The sequence below is a fragment of the Neltuma alba genome, unplaced genomic scaffold (genome assembly GCF_004799145.2).
Source record: "Neltuma alba isolate B1F8T4 unplaced genomic scaffold, ASM479914v2 tig00011958_pilon, whole genome shotgun sequence".
Classification (NCBI taxonomy): Eukaryota; Viridiplantae; Streptophyta; class Magnoliopsida; order Fabales; family Fabaceae; genus Neltuma; species Neltuma alba.
Genome location: NW_021636536.1, coordinates 153365 through 175503, shown reverse-complemented (window position 1 = coordinate 175503; position 22139 = coordinate 153365). Strand labels below are relative to the sequence as shown.

Genomic DNA, 22139 nt, shown 5'->3' with positions numbered 1-22139 from the left:
CCTCTTCAGAGAGAGAGCGTGTGTGTGTATTAGAGAATCCAATTGTCTTATCATTCAACAAATACTCCAATTTACACATAGACACGTGGAGATATACATGTGACTGTATAAAATGTAAACTTGCTATGGATTTTATTATATACGCATACTCATTGATTATTAGCGTGTGCACACAATGGCTGAGAAATTCAAAAGGATAAAATATGCCTAGTATTTTTTTGAAAAAATTAAGTACTATCTTCTGTTCTTAATAAAAAAACTTGTTTGATTTTTATTTTAGTCTTAAATATAAGATCTCAATTCACTTTATCTATCATATTTGTTTATTTATTTCTAAGGTAGTTCTTGTGATAATAATAGATTCAGCTAATACACTTGATTAGAAAAGATATTTTAGAAAAGATAATATATATTTATTATAAATAACTAATTTAGTTAATTTTCTTAATCTATTCAAATTAATCAACTAATTCTTATAATAAGGATCGGAGGTAGTATATGATTATATGGGGGTACATAGACATCCAATTATTTGTACGTAATCTCCATACCATCTAAACCCAAATGAATTTGAGACCAAAATTTGAATTATTAAATATTGAAAACAAAACAAAATAACGACTTAAAAATTTAATCGTAATTTTTCATATCAATTTGATGATGAAATTCAAATAATTAATACCTAAATGTGTAATATGAATATGAGTCCGTGTGGGACTCATACAGTGACATACTGACGTCGGATATTAAGCAAGATCATCAGCTTCAAATGATCAGGCAAGTCCTTGCCGCTTGGATATAAAATGGAATTTATATATGTGTTTTTTAATTATATATATTATGTGTGTGTGTGAGGGAGAGAAAGATGGTCTCGATTTCACGTCTAAATTATTTAAATTCGTGTTATTATTTTTTTTCCTGGTATGATATATTGATATTTAAATGGTAGCGCAGAAATATTCCACAAAACCCGTATTCAAAGCGAGATTCATGACTTCATAAAGATATTCTTCAGGTCATAGGCTCGTTGCTTTAATTGTATAGTGTCGAAACTTTGTTTCCTTTCTTCCTTCCTTCTTTTTATCATTTTACATTAAAAATGGTTAAGTCAGTTACTATTAAAATAACGCAAGGACTTGAATTTTTTCCCTTCAATTTAGCACATCGGGTTCCATACCAAATCAAGGTCACCTACAGCTGCCATGGAAATCAATAACTATTTGGCATCATTGTATGACATGTACATTACTTGGAGAATAATAAACATCACATATGGACTTATGACTTTGAAATTTATTTAATTAATTACTTCCTATATATTTAAGTGATGATGTAAGGAAAAAAAAACAGATAATCTGACGTTGTAAAAGATGGAATGGGAGCTGTATTTTTCTTTGGGTGTTTGGATTCTAACAAAAGCACTTTAAAAAGTGATTTTGCATAAATTGAAATAAAACTCTCTTCTTATGCTTACTAATCATGATTTGGTTTTCACTAAATACCCCTTCAATTCTCATCTAAATTCTAAAATCCCAAATTGACACGCATACGTCAAGCTTCTAAAATATATGATGAACTGTGCGCAATATGTTTTCAGTTTTTATAGTTATTTACCTACTGAATAAACCTTCTTTTCATTTAGCGAACTTCTCAACGGGTCCAATTTTTCGCCATCTTCAAATTGAAGTTATTCCACATACGAGCATATGGCGCACTGACTTATATACGCTTACTACTGAAAACCAAATAACATAATGAGGGACTCGCTTAGCTTTAATTAATCTCTGAATTTTAAGAAAACTAGGTTAATTTCTCTAAATTTTAGGTTCAGATTAAGACAGCGAATTGAAGGATGACGATTAATTATTGTTTTCTGAGTGTTCTAAAACTGGTCTAATTTTACATTCCTGAAACGTGTAAAAGATTCCTGAGTTCCATCCGCCCTTCATGCATAAAATTCATAGGTTTTGCATACTATATATGTCGTGTTAAACAACAACAACAAATTATCTTAGAACTTGTGTCCATGATATACTGAGTTAACTTGTGTTCTTCATTTTTTGTTTTTTTTTACTTAAATTGAGACTTAAGTCTATTGCGTGTACAACAAATTGGGTGATCAATTTGTTATTATATTCTGAAATAAATAATTAAATACGAGGGCAAGTGATAAGCTAATAGCTGCCACGTTAGTGATGATCGCCTCATAGTACATAGAAGTTTCACATATTAAGTGCAGGTCATTGAAAAATTTGTACTGATAAATCACATGAATTATAAAATAACCAAATTTCTTTTCACTTGTCTTTCTATTTTGATCCTCGTGATTGAATTAAAGTTGTGTTTCATTGAAAATGCATCATAGAAACACGAATGGGAGATATCTATTTTGGGTCATGCACGCGTCTAACTCCCTTGTCCGGAAATAGCTGAAGTCAAAGGAACTTGCGGTTCACATGATTTAATTATGAGCCTACTTTAAGTGGCTAAAGAAACATTTCAAAAGTGCTAGCTGCTTTAAATTATAAAGCTCTCTCCTATAATTAGTGGTGACTGGCCATACATAATTAAAACGAGGCTATGATATTTAACTACAAGAGAACCTCAAATTAGGGGACAGGTAGCAATATTATATATGAACCCGAAACTTTATTCATTCATTATAAACATGAACCAGAAAAACTTACAGCATGTAGTGCGTGGAATCATATTTAAGAAAGTAGAAAGTAATTAAATTCTAGATCGAGGTCAGAAATGGCAACCTCTCTGTGATCGTTCTTGATCCTGATAATTTCACCTTCTTCATTAGGGTTTTCGTTTGTGGTGATGCCGTAAATTGTTTTCCATCTCTAAACGACAGCAGAGTAAAGCAAGGCTCTGGCTTATTTACGCCTCTTTAATTACTTACTACATTTTGCTGCTATCACCGACAGGAACATGACATGGTGGGATATATATTCTTTTTGCTTGTTCATTATATTCAGTCAAAGTGGCTCTCTTTTCCTGGGAAGTCTGTCTTTAAAAGCAGTTTCAGTATTTGGTTTATTAAAAGGCGCCGTTAAGAATACTACAGAGGAGGCTTTTTGCAGTGCGTGCATGGTATTGTGCCATGCATGAGGAGCTAATATATATGTGTGTGTGTGTGTGGTGGTGAAGAGAAATCGAATAACAAGGTTGTGCCACCATTGAGCATTATTATTGTGATGGAGTTGGCTAGATCTTGGTTAAATAATAAAGAAGGTTCGATTTGTTAATATAGAGGGCCGGGGGGGAGGGGCTTGAAAAGCTGGGAATATTGCCGAATGCATGTGCCCCAAAAGAATAACAAACATGCTACATGGTGTCTCCCCTGTTGAACATATTCATATGTTGTGGGGTTTCATGGCGCTTCTGATCCAGTGTGGCCATCAGACACTTGTACCAGTACACTGTACAATGTGGTTTCACCTTTCTTTGGATTTGCGTGATCATAATATATACTTGGATATAATCCACCTCCCCCCTCTCGTGCTCCTCCACTGCTTCCTCTTTCCCCACTCACTTCACCAATTCCTTAATACTTTAATTTCTCTTTTACATCATCATGAAAAACTCTGCTGCTGCTGCTGCTACTCCATAATTTACATTTATATTCCATTCTCATAAAGACTAGTCATTATTCATTATTGAGTAACCTAGCTCCAACGCCTCTAGCAGCTAGCTAGAAATTAATATAACCAAGTTCAGGTGGTAATAATTGGAGCAGAAAACATGCATGTTGGTCATGATTGTGATGAGCAATATTATTCAGCAGCATTCATGGAACTAGCTAGACTGGGAATGCTTATTAATTAGTCGTTGTTCGTAGGAAGTACGAGGTGGTATTATTAATTAATTAGTATAGTAAAATGTAATATTAATTGTTAATCACATATTTAGTAATGCCTCGGCATTGCAGGATGCTAAGAATGTCCCCTGCTGCCTTCAGCTTTCAGACGCGTTTTATCCAATTCATGCAACACGTTTGAGTTCAGTTTCTACTTCCACTTTCATCCATTATTTCAACGCAATGATAATTAATTTTTAACTCGGTCAGATAATGCTTTATTATTTACTTATTTAATTTCCTTCTACAAATAGCACCGTGTGAAATGGATCAATAATTTTGTAAACAGCGTGTTACCACTCCGATACTCGGACACAGGGAGCTCCTCAAGTCTGAACAAAGTAACAGAGATCAACACTTTAACTCATTTAGCTTATTACTTCAAGTCATGAAAACGGTAGGACCATCATTGATTAATATGTCAAGCATCCTCGTTTTATTATGCGGGTTCTTGTCATCTGACCAATGAAATGTATACGCGTGTATTAATAATATTACAATATAATTTATTCATTCAATTAATTAAATATAAACTTTTAAAAACTCCCATTAATAAGGTTTCTTTTAATTTTATTTTGTTAATCCGTTGTGTGATACATATATATATATATATATATATGTATATATAACCTGAACGTGAATTATGAATCACATAGATATGGTTTTCCAATGGTGTGTAGCTTCTGTGCTAACATTGGTGATGGAGTTGCATCTCAAACATAGCGCGATCGACCATCAGAAGATCATCAAATTTCAGCATTCTATGATATGATAGTGAAGAAGAAAGGAAAAAGAAATCAGAAGCACGCCAGACGTTGCTGCTTATTTTTAGTTGTAGCTAGTTTCTATATTATATCATATAACCAAGAGATAGGAACACATTTTATTATCATCAGTAATACCAGGGGAATGACAAACCAACCCAAATTAAGTTGCAGCAGCATATATATATATATATAAAACTCATGGAGCAAGAGAGGGATCCCCTTATATAAATTCCTCAATTTGCGTGGATTAATTGAAAACCTTGCAATTCTTTCGAACTTCTCCAGCACTTCCGACCAGAACATCAACACTCGCCATCTTTATTATTGCGTCCACGAAGCTCTTGCGGAACTTATCACGATTGAATGCAAAATCGGAGACGAAACCCCTAGTAGAATTATCCAATCCAATTAGCTGGTCAAGCCGCAGAATGCCTCTCTTGAGAAGTATCTGTTCATAGAACTGGTTATCAAACACGAACTGTGTTCCTTGGTCCAAGGATACAAACGGCTCTTCTTTCCCCGTCGCAGGTTTACACTTGTTGACCAGCTCTACGTACAAGGCTGGGTCCATTGTGGGGCCAGGAGTGTTTGAGAGTCTATCTCTGAACACATCACAGTGGGCAACCCCAACTGTGTGTGCACCCAAAAGGGTCACCATTTCTTGCTTTGTGAATCCCTTTGCAGCGAAATTTTCTGAAGCTTCAGAAACGGTCATATTTGGTGATGGCAAATTCCTCATCACTTCATTATAATCAGACACGAGCCCATCGCGTCTTCCCGTAGGAACCTCGTACGTGGGTCCTCCAGACAAGGCCACGGCATCTCTGGTGGCGAGCGTTATGATGTCTGCACATGATACTGTGGAAGGACACGCAGCTTCAAGCCTTTCTTTCACCTCATGAATCAGATTGAATCCTCGAATCCTCTTATTTGGTGGCGCGTCTTGTTCTGATTTGTTGTTCCCAGTGGAGTCTATAAGTATGGATGCATCACAACCCTTTATATATGAACAAACAAACAAACAAACAAGAATGATACCATCAGGTGAGGAAATAATGCTCATCAGTTTGTTGTTGAAGAATAGATTAAACATGGATGATTAATGAAACATCTTACTCCGACGAAACAGTCATGAAAGTGCATGCGAAGCAAAGCTGCAGTTATGGAATTATCGCTGCTGTATCGCTTCTGCACCACTTGTCGTACGATGGACTCTGCTTGTGGGCAACTTGACCTATAAAACCCAACCTGAAGGTCACCAAATGCGAAGGGAACAAGTACAAAGAAGCAGATCGAGATGGATGAGATCTTCATTTCGGAGTTCTGGCGCTTTCTGAATTATTTTTTACTCTGGGAATTTTTTTTGTGTGCCTCACAGGGAAGGGATTTGGATGCGTATATATAGTGGGAAAGAGGGGATATATGGAAGAAGATGCTTGGTTGCTGCATACTTGAAAGAGAAGTAGCCAATGCAATCAAAAAATGGATATGAATTCAATGAGAACCACGAAGACATATACCTCAATTTGCATGATTCTGATGTTTTTGTCTTTGAAATAGGATGACTCTTCTAAAATTTTCCACAGTAAAAGCACGAATTGTAAGCAGTTTCTTATAATGTCGCTTTAGTGACAGTAGGTATGTTGAAACTTGTGTGACGCGTCTTCCAAAATTCGCAACCTATTCCGTGAATGGCAATCTCAATTTCGAAGAATTAATCAACTGGTATGCATAGGGTCATTATAGGGAAAGCCCCAGCTGGGAATGAACGGATCTTCAAAATATGAAGACCTGGCTTTGCCGTAAGTATGCACCACAGCTTCGTGTTTGCTATATCAGAAACAATCCATATCAACTTTGCTATACAAGGAGAAGCAAGAGTTACGTTGCGAAAGCAATAAAATTTGCAGAATTATAGTGGCCCAAGATTCAAGAATACCATCTCCTTTTCTGGGGCAAAAAATGAAAAAGGAAAATCCCAGGCTCCAAGAATGAAAAACGACACCGAATCAGGCAAGCCAAACAAATGAAGGTAGGGAATTGTAAGTGCACATGGAGCCCATTGCTTGAAAACTTGAAACTAATTAGGACACTGTTTCAACTTGGTCTTATATGTTCTTGCAGAACAAGACATTTGATTTCAATCTGCATCAACTCTCCCCTGCATAAATTTTTCTTGCGCTTGAGATTGCATAAAATGAACAAACTGCCCCCTATAGATGCACCCTCCCCTTTTCATGACAAAATTAGATCACGTCACGTGACTCTGAAACTAACACACTCTTCTGTCTCTGTGGCCTCCAAAGCTAATCTTTTTCTTAATCCTAGGCTAGGAAGGATCGGTATTAGTGTAGAAAACCCTTGTTGGTGCTCCGTTTTCATATGCGAAGACATGAACATGTCAGGGCTGCTATGAGAAAATAATTCTGTACCACTGCACCTCCTTTTCCATTCGATAAAAGTGCCTTTTCTTGGTTTAAAGTTAGTGTTTGGAGGATGAGGACCTGGCTTTGTCTAGTTGACGAGGGAAACGAGGGGCTTTTATTAAAGGGGCTCTTTGAATTAATCTTTTGACGTGAGGTGAGCCATAAAGGGATATATTCCTGTGGTAAATCTCTGTTTCTTGGTGTTGTAAAGGCACCTTTTTCCCTGTAAAAAGCAAAGGCTCAAATCAAGGCTTTAAGCCCTTTATGATAAGCACAAGTGCTAAAAGCGGCAGTGCATTGTACAATAGATGGTCAGCCTTGCCCCCTAAGAACCGCACTTCAAAGCACTCCCAGTGATAATGACATCCTTACCCAACTAAAAGATAAAGCTAAAATTGCCCCCAAAAGATAAAAGAAAGACAACTCTAAAAGGATAATAAATTGATTCTCCACCACTGTAAAGATAGTTTTTTAGTTTAAATGCCACGCATCATAGCATCACATATAAAAAGTCTCAATAGGATCATTTTCCCCCCACCAGACAGTGTTCTCAGAGAGAAACATGTTCAACTTTTTCGATAGTGCTAGTCTCTCAGGTTGGAAACCAATCAAAAACATTGAACCAACACCACATAGAGTGTCCTCTAAAGCCAACCCTACTTTCTTAAAATCATTTTAGGGGATGGAAAATAATGGAATGTATTATTGGATGATTAAGAGATCCCAATAGATGATCTTAGCTAATTATTGTGGTAATGCCAAGAACCATCATATCCTGATAAGCTTGATATCAAAATCTGTGTGAGTACAATATTAAAAATTACAATCGATTTGACATAGTTGTGATGCATTCACAACATATTTTCTGCATGAAAATCAAAAGCCAGCAATTTATGCACAAGATATTGAAAATTTGAAATGTCGAGGCTGGAAAACTCATTGTATGCTCTCCTGGAATGCATGCGCCCTAGAGATCGCAGCTGGGTTAGCTTCCAAAATTTGAGAAACGCCCAACACACGGTCTTTCCCATCTCCTTCGGTTTCCAATTTCTTGGAACTACGAACTTCTGATTCAGACTCCTTCTTGTCAGGCTTTATACCTAATGTAGACCATATAGGACTTTTTAAAGCTTCATTTGGATCATCAATCCTAAGAGTCTTTGGAACCAGAACACACTTCTCTGACTTCTCCTCGTCTACCAAGACTGCATCTCTAGAGTGTTTTCCCAAAGTTGGAGAGCCATTGCCTGAGCAGCAGCTATTACTTGTCGACGATGATGGTGAAAGGCAACCATTAGAGCCCATCGAGACTGTGCCGCTGCCAGCGGACCAATATGATGGCGGTGCATAATGTAAAGGAACGCCACGTGGGCACATGCTGGGAACTGCCATCAACGGTGTTGGATACCACTGCATTGGCGCTGAAGATTGATGAATTGCGGTCATAGAAACAACATTGTTCCAATCTGGATTCCAGGGAAACAACAGTGGAGGAACAGGGTAACATTGCATTTGATTTGATGCGCTAAGCTGATTAGTAACACCGTGCTCTTTTTGCATGACTAGTTCAGAACCACTACTATTCGCCACTGAAGATCCACATAAAGATTGTTCTTTCACATTTTCTGCATCAACTTTCCTTTTCTGGTCTCTAATAATAAGCATTGTTTCCATGGATTCACAGAGAGGAGGGGCATCTGGACCGAATTTCAATACAATACCATTATCCATTGCCCCCGAAGACCTGAAAGCAGCAGAAGATTCAGCAGATGAGATAAGTTGGTGACTAGACGAGTCTGAGGTTTCCAACCTAGAGGTTGAAATTCCATCAGAGGACACTATGATATGGCGAAACTGAGAGGCTAGGTGCTTGTTCTTTCGTCTCCCAGCACCCACTGGAACATTCCTCATTGTTCCACCAGCAGTCCAATACCTTTGGCAGTTCTTGCAGAAATGTCGAGGCTGATTAACATTGTAGTTATTGAAATAACAAAACTTTGTGTCCAAACTGTTGCATCGTGGACACTGAAGAATCTTGTCTGGTTTCTTAAATGACTTATCTTGATCTGTGCTGCTATTTTGCATTCTATCTTCCATAGTCTTGGGATAGGCTTTGGGCTCATTTTCTAGCTGATTATGTTGGGACCCTTCTTTACTTGCCGCTAAATCAGAGGCATCCTCTTGTTGCTCAGAGTTTTCTGAACAAACTCTTCCCACTCCTGTTTTCTTCAAGCGACTGCAAGCATCCTAAAATTTTTACCAAAATCAGTGACAATCTAACTAGAATAAAGATTGGCTACACAACATGTTATATAACCTCGAGATCTCAACTCCTGCGAATATTTGAATCAATAATGCATCAATTACCAGAGTCCAGACCTTAACTTTTGAGAAGACTATTTCTAGCTCTGTATTACCTCAGTCTCGATTGACAGTTGCCTCACCGTACACATGAGCCTAAGTTCAACATATCTTGCGCGCAAAAAAAAGAAAAAGAAAACGAAAACTGAAACAAAGAATTCTCGTAAACTTTCCAACCTGACAGTCATGATTATTTAGTGAACCTGTGATGATACTATGAAGGAGACCCAATCCCATAGAAGTTAGAACCCAGTAAGGCAAGATTTAGAGGAGGGATTAGAAGAACTAATTTGCAGAAGTGACGACTAGGCCAGATATAAACAGTTGGCGACAGAAAAAACAAATATTCCATTTATCTTCCTCTGAAAGCCCACATAGAAGATGCCTTGTTCTTAATTTGGGGGAAACATGAGAAACAACGATTAATAGTCCAGTAACTCAAGTGCATGATTCTGGAAACAAAAAGAAAAATGAAGAACTTGCAGTTCTTCATGAAGCCATGACAAAAATGAATATGAAGATGAGGCAGACACTGTTACTTTCCCGGTCTTTGCATACGTTAACCAAATTTGACGTAGGTCAAAGTTATAAGTATGATGCGATAACCAACAAGAACTTAATAAAAGGCCAGATTAACCGAACACGCCACGCCTGGGAAACGAAACTATTTTCTTTATGTTAACCTATATGTATGTCAAACATCATATATTAATAAAAGCCAGAATTCACATTCCTTCGAGAACAATCCTTTTGGATTAACGAAGAGGCCATGTCACAGTGAATCCAAGAAAATGAAAACCAAAAGCAGGGAGCAGAAATGGTTGATGTGGATGTATGTGTATGTATTGATGTACCATGGTTCCGGAGTTGGCCGGAATCTGAGGAGGCATTGGAGAGGTCGCCGGAATCTGACATTCCGACACCGGAATCTTCCTGCCAAATAGCTTAATAGCCGGATCCTTCTGAGACATACCTCCAGGACCGCTCATTTATTTTATGAGATTCCACGTTTGTTGATGCAGACTCAGAAGCTCAAGACCCATAGAAATAGAGAATCAGATACACGCAGAAAAGGAGGGAGCTTTTCTTTTATCTTCACAGCTGCAGATACAAAGAGGGAAGAAAACTTCTCGAGAGAGACTTCCAATAAAAAGTAGCAAAAAGAGAGAAAGAAAAGAACCCACAAAAACCCCTGTCAAGAAAAAGGTCCCTGCAAAAAGCACAAAGAACATGATGCATCAGAAACGAGAAACACAGTACCATCTTTTTTAAGCTTTATTGGCTGTTTTATTTTCTCTTGCTTATTTTCCCCCAATTTTCTAATCCGAGTCCTCAGCAGAAAAAAGGCCCTTTATTTAAGGGAAAAGGATTTCCTTTTCTGATAAATCAGAATAATCTCTTAAGAGAGGATATGGAAGCATAGGGCCGTACGCATTAAATAGAGATCCCTCTCCCTTATCACTTTTTTCCATATTTTAATAATAAACTCATCTCGACCTTTATTCAGTACCAAAGCAAGCATCCCCCCACGGATGGACATCACCAACAACCTCAGGACGGGAAATCCGCTCCCATCTACTGTTCATGCAGATATATATAATATACATCGAAGCATATCAAAAAGGGAAAGGACGGAGAGAAAGGAGATACGAAGAAACGGCAGGGAGGAGACAGGTGGCAGCCGAGTCAGCAGGAGAACCAAGAGACGGTAGTGGCTGAGGCGGAGGGTGACGTGAGAAAGAGAAAGCTTGAGGCCGACATGGGAGCTCGCTTTTGACGCCGCCTTCAATGAGTTAGGAAGTGGCCAGTGAAGAGAGGGAGCGGGGGACCCACCCCCATCGTCCCTTTTTTGCTTTTGAATGTGGGAAAAGACGTCTTCTCTCGTTTGTTGGTGAGCGCTCACCCTCCCTTCTCACTCCTCATCTTATACAAGTACATACAGTATTATCCCCATCCCAATTTGGTCCTGCAACTTGCATTCTCATTTCTTATTTGCATCACTTTCTCCTCCTTAATTATTGCAATTGCCGCCTTCTTTGTGAAACAAGTCACATGTTGTCAGGTTTTTTTACCAGTTTCGTAATTCGTCATCAATCCATACAAATAAAAACGCTGTCAAAAATCATAAATATTACAATTTTGGTATAACCAGATCTTAAGTTGCACGGGAGCTGAAGCAAAACAGGGCGTCATCAATTAAAAAACATTTAATATTTTAGGAATTATCTGTATGTTGGCAAAACAAATAATTAAAGGACGTGTAATATAACCAAAAAAAAAAGGGGGGGAATCAAGGCATGAGTTTGAAAATTTTGAAGTGAATTGAATCTATGGTTAATCATCAAGGTCGGTCCAGCTGGCCGGGCGGGACGTGCATGCTAGGATTGCTCTGTGATGATGGCATTGTGGCAGAGGAGAGACGTGCAATATAATGAAGGTCCGCTCTAGGGTTCTGAAAACTCCTGTCACGCTCTGCAACGTACCCACCGGAAGCTTTCGCCGTTGAGTTTCTTGACGGTTACTCTCCGTTACGTGCTTCCTCAATCCGACGGCCTTTTAAGCAGGACACCCCAAACTTCTTCAATTTCTTCTTCTTCTTCCTTCTTTTTACCCTTTCATTTTTTTCCCCCTCAAAACCTCCGATCCTTCCCTCTCTTTTTCGAACCTGGTAATGAAGTCGACGGAAAATATGTCAGTCAGGACGAGGATTGATTTGGCTGATCTGATGGCGGCGCCTTCTGACGGCACCTTCCTCAACGGGTTTCAGAATATACCATTTATAATGTGATTAATTGATTTATAAGATTATTTGAAATTTTGTGTGCCAAACAACGATAATTTAGAAACCAAAAAAAGGAAACGAAAAGCAAAAGGGAGGCGAAAGCCGGATGGAAAGGGATAAGAACAGGGACAGTATATAATGGGCCTTGAGGCTTTTACTTGCTTTTTAAATGCCCGGCCAATTCGATTCGGATTCTGGACGCCGTCGCCACCACTTCCAGTTTTTATATGCCGTCCCTGCCACACGTTTTATTCTTTATTTTTTAAAAAAAAAAAAATCATTCCTTTTCATTTAAAGGTTGAACGGATAATTTAGGCTCTTATCCCTATCCTTCAAAAGCCACCAATGCTTAACATTATTGTCTCTCCTATTTCTTCCGCTTCTGATGCGCACACTTGAGAGCAACATGTACTGTTCGCATTTAATTCCTTCCTTCCTTTGTTCGTTTATTTATTTAAGGAAGCTGTATGTATATGCGAATCTGAACGGTGGGAATCTGATAGTAAAATAGAGAATTATGCCTTTTTCATACTGTGGCACCCACCCGTTCTTTTCAACCTTCCAACCATATTCTCACTTAACAAATGTATTGTTGTGTTGTCACGTCTTCTCCCTAAACACCGCAATATATCTGTTTTGTCGGGTTCCGAATTTAGGATTTACATATCCAAACGGTGAGTGAGCTCATATAAAAGCCTGTTTTAAGGGACCGAGATGGACTCTTTTATTTATTTTTTATTTTTTTTAAAGAATGGGTGACGATGCTAATATTTTTTCACATTGCTGGTGATGCTCCGTGCATATTTTGTGTGTGTGTGTGTGTGTTTTTTTTTTTTTTACAGAATTGGATTTTACACTATTGCTTGGTTTATTTTGTCCGGGGCAAAACCTAATCTATCTCAGCATGTAAAAAAAAAAAAAAAGGGTCATCTGGACTTAAGGTAATAGTTTAATCTGATACGTGTTAATATTTTTAAAATTATATTTGCTTGCAAGAGAATGTCTTTAAACTTATATAACCCACCGTTCCCTTCATCAATCATCATGCTTACTATTGGCCCAATGTACCTGACTCTGGCGAAGTAAATGCAAATCTCAATATTTAATTTAATTTTTATTACGCGATCTGAATTAAAAATTCCCAAATCCTGGCCGACTTTATGTAACGACGATGAAGAGCGATATGTCATAGTATTTTTCAGAAATAAAAGAAAAAAGAAGAAGAAGAAAATATCAAATTGCATAAATATAGCATCTTTACGTGTCAAAGTGTCAGCTGTCAACCGCCCTACTATCTTTTTTTCCCTCCTTCACACCACATTTCGTTCCTTTTTCCATAAAGAAACAGAGACAATAATAGGCTTAAGTACAATTTTAGGAAATTTTATTACAATATTGTTTCCAATAAAATGCTGATATGGCAATACATAAATAAAAAGAAAAAATAAATCTAACGAGCTAACCGTGACACTATCGCCTGGCATCCCATGAGTCGTGAAATCAGACTGTGCGGTGCACGGGATCGGGATTCACAACTAATTTAATTAAAACTAAATTAGAAGTTAGGAAAAGAACAAGGCTTGACCAAATGGCGTCCCGGCATCATACGAGGTTGTGTGGTGGAATTTCAAGTGTACTCTATCAAATTTGAAGGGGTAGATAAAGTTGAACTCAATCCCATGATGGTCCAGTCTTCCGATTCATACACATCTCATCGTTTTCTGTTATGTGCTTGATTTATCTGAGCCACCCCGGCAACCAAAAGAAAAAAAAAAACAAAGGTTATATTCGCGTCATAAGTCATACGCATAATACTGTCGGTTTTTCATGTGAATTTTGTTGCTTTTTATTTTCTTCCAGAATTCGAGTTTTAAAAGACAAGAGTCGAAAGCTGATTTTTTATGCAGAACAAAATCGTAAATCAGTGAACAAAATGCTATTTAAAGAATTTGTTGATAACCAGGACTTAAATTCACGGATCAATACTTTCTGTTCTGTGTACGAAATTTTATGAATTATGGATACTTTTTTTACGTATAAAAGTATTTGTCCTTCTCAATAAAATTTGATTTTCCCCAAAAAAAAAATCTTATCATATATTACCTCCAATCTTGAATATAAAAGCTAATTAAGTAATTTGAATAGATTAAAAAATTAGTTAAATTAGTTATTTGTAATAAATAGACGTTCTCTTTTTTAAAATATCTTTACTAATTAAGTGTATTGGCTGGAACTACTCTTCCGGTCTTTATTATAGGATCCAATTCTTGAGTTGATTTTGGTCCTAAATACAAGGCTCATTTCTCATATTTATCAATTTTTTCTAAATTACCCTTATAAATACTCCTTCAACCATAATCAAATAGAAGAGGGAGAGAGGTATTAAGAAAGATGATTATGGTGTTTTAGAAAAAATGTGTCACTTTTCTTATAATTAACTAACTTACCTAACTTCCTTAATTTAATCAAATTAGTTAAATGGGTCTTATATTAAAGACCGGAGGAGTATCATTACTACAAGAACTATCTTGAAAAAAAAAAAGATAAATATGAAAGATAAAATAAATTAAGATCTTATATTTAAAATAAAAATAAAAATAAAATGAGTTTTTATATTAAATACACGATTTAGCATTGTTTTTCCCACGTACTCGTCATTCTACTCTGAATCTTATCATCTTATTGAGGCATAAATATGCGGCACCGGCTGCTTCGCCTTGTAGCTCGGATACAACGTTGTGCACAAAGGCCCAATTAGGCCCATCAGCCCAGTAAACTTGTGTTTGAACCTTTTTTCCCTTCGTTTTTTTTTGGGGGGTGTTGGGGGATGTGATTATGCTGCGAACTAATTTAGATTATTTTAGAGCTCCTGAATTTCAAAAGATATTCGCCTCTGCCTGGGTTTCGTTTGGGGCGAGAATTTAACTTTTATGCCTCATTAATTTAAAATTTATTCTAACAATTTTTTAACCTCTTCATCTCTCTTGGATATATTAAGAACAATAGACACCGAACGATAAGTTTCGAGTTACTAATTAGGAAAAACAATAAGTTTCGAGTAAAACTAAAACTAGTATTTAGAAAAAAGTCGGAATGAAAAATGGGAACGGCAACATGTATACAGTACAGACAAGTCTTGATGGAATATACTTATATTTGGAGCATAACATCCAAAAGATAATTATTCTGTCATAGCTGTACATATTCGGTTAATCAATAATCGCAATATCTGCTAGCTAATCTATTGCTTCTTCGGCCTATATATCCTAGACATTCTGTATAGCTTAAAACTGATTACATATTTTATACTGATATCGCCCTTTATAAAAGAGATGGTTTAACTTTTAATTCGATCCTAAATATAAGATCTAAATTTATTTTGTCTCTCATATTTATTTATTTTTGTGAGATAGTTTTTATAGTAAATGCACATGTTAAATGTTTCATTAAATAGTACTCTTCCGGTCCTAAATATAAGACCCTTATACTAGTGAGTATAAGGGTCTTATATTTAGGATCGGAGGAGTAATTCTAACTAATGTACTTGATTAGTAATAAGATATTTTAAGAAAGACAATATCTATTTATTACAAATAACTAACTCAACTAATTTTTTTAATCTAATCAATTAACTTTTACATCAAACGTTAAGGTAGTAATAAAAGATGTTAGTGTGATTTACGTACTCTCTTTAAAATATTTTTATTTCACTCACATCAAACATATACAAATTAATGAGCTTCACAGAAGGTCTCGTTTTCCTTTTTCAGTAGTCTGATTCCCTTTCCTTCCTCGTCCCCTTTATTTATTTTTTTAAATTGCATACAACGAGGCATAAACATGTGCAAGTAATACGTACCTTTAACCAGTTTTTCCTAAGTGCCGCTAGATAAAGGAATCCCACTCGCGCGATCTGTGAAACAAGTGGTGAACGTACACTTAAAGTCCCTCTTCTATATAAACAAGGGTTATATTTCAATTGATCAATTTGATTTGGAATTATCAAAGCTTATTATTATTGTGTCTCTTGGAACAAAGACATAATCATATACTAGTATTCTTTCGGTCCTTAATATATGACTCAATTGTTGAGTTGGTTTTGGTTCTAAATATAAAACACATTTATCATATTTATTAATTTTTTTTCTAAATTACCTCTATAGATATTCCCTCAATCATAATCAAGTATAAAAAAGAAAGAAAGTATTAAAAAATATGATTATGGTGTTTTAGGAAAAACTTGTTACATTTCTTATAATTAACTAACTTACCTGACTTTTTTAATCTAATCAAATTAATTAAATGGGTCTTATATCAAGAACCATATATTGAATTATGGGGAGGTTTGCATTTGCATCTAGGTATTCTTTCAAATATAAAACCGCAGTGTATATCAGTCGTACACCTCACGTAAACTAATTTCGCCTTTTTTTTTTGTTTTTTTTTATGGCGGGGGTCTAGTGAAACACTGAAACACTGTTAACGAGCGTTCCGGCCTGTTAGTTTTACTTGTATCATGATCATTCTCTCAACAGTGTGTGCGTTTCAAGAGTTTCGATGATGATTACGCATAATTTATTTAAGAAGTGGAGGTTTAAGGTTGTGTGCTACCCAAGTGTGTGTGTGTGTGTGTGTAAGGCCATGGAAATAGAATGAGCCGAGTCAGAGGATATTGTTGTCTAACATTATGATGACGACGGCGGGGGGATGAAGAGGGTATGCTTCATGGAGTCGTTAACTGTGAAACTCTTTTCCTTAATTGTGCTTCCCAACACAAACACACTACTCTACCCCACAATAACTGCTTATTGCTTACGGGTGTCCACTATTAGGTGCCAACTCTTAGAGCTGTCCTCAACCTTTCCTTATTTTATTACTTATTGCTCTCCTTTTTAACTTCTCTACGATTGCACTTCTCGCATCTAAGCATGAGTGTCCTTCAAACTCCGTTTTCAACTTATAAATCCTATCACACTCGTGTAATTCTCTGATATAATATCTATAACAATACATTTTCTCAAGAGTCAACATTACAACAGTTTCACTTTACAGCATTTTACATGACTGCCTCTTTCCAGTTGCCGGTTCTCAATAAAAGTATCAACATGATGAGCACAAGATCAAAAGAAAAGCTCAATTCTAAAAGATCATGCTATTAAGAAGGAAAGTTCTTCGAACTCAAACCCTACCATGTGAGACTTCCAAGACTCATAGCATTAATTGGTATTTAGGGGTTTAATTAGTTTCTTATTTCTAATATTAGGATACATATATATATATATCATACATTATTACGATATTATGGAGGACATGATATTATTTTTGAGAAGGTTCCGCCGCTGGAGGGATGAGCTGTTCCCTTCATTAAATATGTGGAAAAGGGATGGATGTAAGGAAGGCTCATGGCATGCGTGGCACAGCCTTCTATTTCATGTTTCTTGTTCCGCTGACACTATCATCAACATCATCTCGTGTTAATCTTATAACTCTGCCCTTACTTTTATATATATATATAATTAACAAGTCGCTTATAAATAAAAATGGAGTGGTATTTCTTATCACAATCCAATCTACTCGTGATCCCAGTTTATGTGGCTTTCATGAGATCCAAGTTCTTTATTTTAGCTCAAGGTGGAATTTGGTTGGCCACGTTTCAATTGGGAAACGAGGCGGAAATATCCAAGTTCGCCCCTGTTCATCAATTAATGTGCAAGCCTGTGGCTTCTCATCTCGCGTGTGCGCGTGTATTTACTATTCACCAACAATAAATATGACGATCATAAGTCAAATCATTTCGAATGCACTCTATTCCTTCATTAGCTAAAAGTATTTTAGTTCAATAACATTATATTTTACAATATAATTTAGCCTTTTTTTACGGACAGGATGCATTCTTTACTGATAACAAAGGACAGTGCATTCCTGTGGGCTCTAGCCCTTCGACTCTTCCCAAGTATATTTTATTTAGAATAACTCTCTCACATAATCTTAGATAAAATAACAGGCTACGGTAATATATTTGAAGCGGAGGTACTGAATTTGCAGACAAAATTACGTAAAAACTGTTTTAAATTAAATAACTGTTAATTAATTAACTTGCATATAAAACGAGTAATAATTTATGAACACAGGTACACTAATTTACATAGGTACCTGGTGATATGTGTCGGCGGCCACAGTATTTAATCCCCAAGTCTGTGTTGTGAACGTGTGGTGCCTAATTTTGTTAATGGGAGAGCCTTTCAATTTAGAGAATGATACGAGAGGTCATGTGCTCAAAGTCAAATCGTGTTTGGCATTTTATGACACCACCATTTTTGTCCTTAACGAAGATCCTTAAACTATAGAATTGACCATTCTTTTTATATACGAAACAAAATGCACATCGAACTCGTCAACTGGGTTAAACTATTCTGAGCCCTCCCTTTCTGTCTGTAGATCGAATCGTGTTCGTTGAGCAAAGTGCAACCAGCTTTACTGTTTAGTATCCTTCAAAAGCTCTCCAGGCGTGAAGGCTCAAAACATATAGAAGCGTCTTCACGCATATTGAAATAAAAAACTGAATAATTTCTTCCGCCTGGAGATTAATATATCAGTATTAATATTGATTTTTTTTTTCCTGCGTTTCTTGGAGCGAGAGGGGATAGTTTGATGGATGAGTGTGGGATGGTGTGGTTGGTGTGGGGGATGAGTCATGAATTGGAAATAACCCAAAAGCAGGATTAGAGGTGGTTGTGACTTTTTATTCATTTAAAAAGATAGTTGAAGATCATCCATGGATATTTTTATAATTTAAAAAATATGATTATATGTGGAATTTAATTTTCCACGCGCCTTTTAAAATAGAGATAATTGAAAGTATTAACGACGATTGGTGGTATATGGATCAGTGTTGGGCCGTGAACAAGTTCACGTGACCAGGTGATAAAGTGAATCACCGGTGGTCCTGTTTCGCTAACCAACAAGCGTTTCTGGGCCCACTTCGCACACGGTTTCTGTTCACAGTCCCACACACCCTCTTTCTTTTTTTTTCCTTTAAAAAAAGAGACCATTTCTTCCATTTTCTATTATTTTCAATATAAATAAGCTAAATTAAACAGGTTCATTATTGTTTTGTTTCCTATCACTTTCTTAGTGTTTATCCCCGCTATAATTATTGTTTTCCCTGCCTTATTATTATGTGGTTTGCCCAATATTATATTATTCTGGGTGTGATTCTTTTTCATGCCAGCACTCTGGTCAACCACGCATAAAATAAAGAGTCATATGTTTCATAATGTAAATTTCACGGACGATTTTGAAATATACATATGTCTTTGAAGTCACCAACAAATATTTGAAAAAAACAAGAGAAATGTTAATTAAGAGGAGGCCTTGAAAAGAATCTTTTCGAGTCAATAATATATGGAAGGTAAAAAAGCAAAGGATGAACGAAGAGATGAAGAAGTTAGGTACAGAGGCAAAAGCAAATAGTATATAAATAAATAAAAGAAGTTGACTTTCACGCTGCATTTCAATTTCATGTTGGGAATTCAAGTCCGTTATATATATATATTGCAAGTACTTGTACTCCTATGTATCTGCCACCTATTTAAGAACCTCTCTCTCTCTCTCTCTCTCTCTCTCTCTCAGATTGAGGTGTCTTCAACCTCTCGTCTTTTTCCAGATGAAGATCGGCTTCCTCACTCTTCTCCTTCTGCTCCTGGCTTTCTCTTACGCTCTCTCTGCCTCTGCTGTTCCTGCAACCAGTAAAGTTCTTTCTTACTCGTATTTTCTTTCTTCGTTTTTGGATCTCTTTCTTCAATTTACTTGCCTGCTCACAGGATCCCGGAATCTGATGAACCTCCAAGACGCCTTGCCTCTCTCTTCTTTATTACCTCAGGTCACTGCTTCTGCTTCTCATCTCTCTTTCTGCTCGTTTTAGCATGGTTATATTTCTCGATAAAAAGTTAAATGAATCTGAGAGCTATGAAATAGTTTCTTTTTGTCTGGGCCTCATCGATTGAAATTCTTGACGATCTGTGTTGCAGATGAATGATGCAGTGGAACTGGGAAATGGTGCGGAGGTTGAGGGAGAAGCAGAATTGATAGAGGGAAGGATGGAGTTGGAAACTCAGGACTATGGAGGCACCGGAGCAAATAAAGATCACGATCCTAAAACCCCTGGAAAGCCTTAACTCATGAATCCAGAAAATGTAAAGGAACGGATGTAATAGATATATACATATGTAATATGCATACGTATGTATATATTATTATATCTTGATGATATGTCTTAGTCTTCTCTTATAATCAATACAAGCTTGTCTTAGTCTTCTCTGTTTAAGTTTCTGTTCTGTCTGGCGTTCTTAGTTCCCATGTAAGCTCACTGTTAGTCATATAATTAAGCCAAGCTCACCTCTTTTGAGGATCAAATCAGGCAAATCTGATAGTTAAGTTAGAACATCAGTGATCTTATCTCATAAGTGAGTTAATCGCTCAGATTAATCATATTTCAGTCTGCTCTTACACCTCTAGTTAGATTATTAATAGCAGAATATGCATTTTTTAGTGCTTTCGTGACTGGATTTGATAGCCTGGGCATTTCGCTTCGTTTCATCATGAATAATAGCACACGCACTATCATAAATTTTTATTAATTCTTGAGCACTTGGGGTTAATAATGATGATGATGATGATGATATGAAGCTTCTCGAAATAACGACGGGTCGCATTATAATTACCGCTAAACAAAACAAATCCATGGGAGGGATTCCACAGACTGCTCGAAACACCCAAGTGCCACTGAGGGAGAAATTCATTATTTATATGCCACGTTATTTCACCAAAAATAGCCAATAGAGGTTCACTTCCGATTTAACCATTTGCTATATGCCCCAAGTTGAGAACATTTGTATTTTGTAATCAAGGAGTTTGAGATTGACTTTCTTTCTATCCATAAATAACTATGCTGCCTAATACTGGCAAGGGGCATAAATACAAAACTTTCTCATTCAACCATTATGTAAATTTGATAAAAATTTAGGCAATATAAAAGGAGGTAGAAAAATATTGTTTTAAAAAAAGAAAATAGTAAATGCACCTAAAAATATAGTTTTTAAAAAACACTTTTCTGTACATCAAATATTATAGAAGTAGTTTGAGATATTTAGTCCTGTATTAATTAATAGCAAAGGTTAATTATTGAGGTGAGAGCAATAACTCACTTGGAGATATTTTGTGATGGCATAAAATATTGTGTACAAATTTAGTTTTGATTAGAATAACTTCTGCGTATTCATACAAAGTTTAAAATGCATCACAATGTTCATAATTTATGAATTTTTTTTAATATTTTATTCCTAATCATCCCAATGCTATGTCTTAAACTTGTACTTAGGCCTCTGTTGCGGAGGAATAATTACTGTCACTATCCAACTGACTCATTCTCCTTAAACTATCTCTGTTTTTTACAGAGAAAAAAAAAAAAAAGTATCCCATAGAATTGTGGGATTAGTCGTCCTCTCATAATTATGAGCACATATGCATGTAGCCCACTTTCCACTTTTGCTTTCACATTTTACAATTACGTAACAGCCCACGGTATCTGCAAATGGAAATGGAAATGTGGCTTATTCTTCATGTTCCGCAGAAAATCGACAGAGTTCTATAAAGTGGCGATTGTGAAAAACAAAATCAACACTGAATCAAGCTGACTCTAGTCCAATTAAAATAATCAAGAACAAAAACGAAGAGATATTAAAAGATTAATATATATTAGAAGTATAACACCCCCTCATCAAACTAACACGAAAACAGAGACTCTGCTAACTCTTGGTGGGCTTTTTGAGCCTATCCACCCATAAAATTTTCGGCAAGTGGCAACGCATGCGATCCCAAGGATTAGATTTGGCATTATCTCGATTCAAAATGCAGAATCATTCGTTCCACAATTGACT

The 22139-nt window shown here is 36.4% G+C and overlaps 3 protein-coding genes across 6 annotated transcripts; 1 reads left to right on the top strand and 2 right to left on the bottom strand.

Moving 5' to 3' along the window:
- The first annotated feature begins 13 nt into the window (after window positions 1–13).
- LOC114719912 (uncharacterized) lies at window positions 14–20758 on the top strand. 2 transcript variants are annotated; one of them, XM_028905486.1, is made up of 5 exons: window positions 14–18; window positions 14568–14580; window positions 19840–19949; window positions 20025–20083; window positions 20232–20758. In XM_028905486.1, exons 3-5 carry the CDS (start codon window positions 19868–19870, stop codon window positions 20376–20378), a joined length of 288 nt encoding a protein of 95 aa, XP_028761319.1. In that variant the 5' UTR covers window positions 14–18; window positions 14568–14580; window positions 19840–19867; the 3' UTR covers window positions 20379–20758. The 2 variants fall into 2 exon arrangements, with proteins under 2 accessions (XP_028761319.1, XP_028761320.1); XM_028905487.1 differs by lacking the exons at window positions 14–18; window positions 14568–14580 and having other exon boundaries at window positions 19777–19949.
- LOC114719911 (peroxidase 44-like) lies at window positions 4880–5946 on the bottom strand. Its single transcript, XM_028905484.1, has 2 exons — window positions 5749–5946; window positions 4880–5629 (listed from the first exon to the last, which is right to left on the bottom strand). The coding sequence occupies exons 1-2, from the start codon at window positions 5944–5946 to the stop codon at window positions 4880–4882; spliced, it is 948 nt and encodes a 315-aa protein (XP_028761317.1).
- LOC114719910 (cyclic dof factor 3-like) lies at window positions 7740–11249 on the bottom strand. 3 transcript variants are annotated; one of them, XM_028905482.1, is made up of 4 exons: window positions 11070–11249; window positions 10907–10910; window positions 10274–10520; window positions 7740–9305 (listed from the first exon to the last, which is right to left on the bottom strand). In XM_028905482.1, exons 3-4 carry the CDS (start codon window positions 10406–10408, stop codon window positions 7995–7997), a joined length of 1446 nt encoding a protein of 481 aa, XP_028761315.1. In that variant the 5' UTR covers window positions 10409–10520; window positions 10907–10910; window positions 11070–11249; the 3' UTR covers window positions 7740–7994. The 3 variants fall into 3 exon arrangements, with proteins under 3 accessions (XP_028761315.1, XP_028761316.1, XP_028761314.1); XM_028905483.1 differs by lacking the exons at window positions 10907–10910; window positions 11070–11249 and adding an exon at window positions 10680–10795; XM_028905481.1 differs by lacking the exons at window positions 10907–10910; window positions 11070–11249 and having other exon boundaries at window positions 10274–10795.
- Window positions 20759–22139: the final 1381 nt, after the last annotated feature.

Bases quoted from the DNA above. Each gene is read 5' to 3' on its own strand.
- LOC114719912 (XM_028905486.1), top strand. From the start codon at position 19,868: ATGAAGATCGGCTTCCTCACTCTTCTCCTTCTGCTCCTGGCTTTCTCT. The intron at 19,950-20,024 runs GTAAAGTTCTTT...GCCTGCTCACAG, and splicing joins CTCTGCTGTTCCTGCAACCA to GATCCCGGAATCTGATGAAC. The intron at 20,084-20,231 runs GTCACTGCTTCT...TCTGTGTTGCAG, and splicing joins TCTCTTCTTTATTACCTCAG to ATGAATGATGCAGTGGAACT.
- LOC114719910 (XM_028905482.1), bottom strand. From the start codon at position 10,408: ATGAGCGGTCCTGGAGGTATGTCTCAGAAGGATCCGGCTATTAAGCTA. The intron at 9,306-10,273 runs GTACATCAATAC...TAAAAATTTTAG, and splicing joins CGGCCAACTCCGGAACCATG to GATGCTTGCAGTCGCTTGAA.
- LOC114719911 (XM_028905484.1), bottom strand. From the start codon at position 5,946: ATGAAGATCTCATCCATCTCGATCTGCTTCTTTGTACTTGTTCCCTTC. The intron at 5,630-5,748 runs GTAAGATGTTTC...TCATATATAAAG, and splicing joins TTCATGACTGTTTCGTCGGA to GGTTGTGATGCATCCATACT.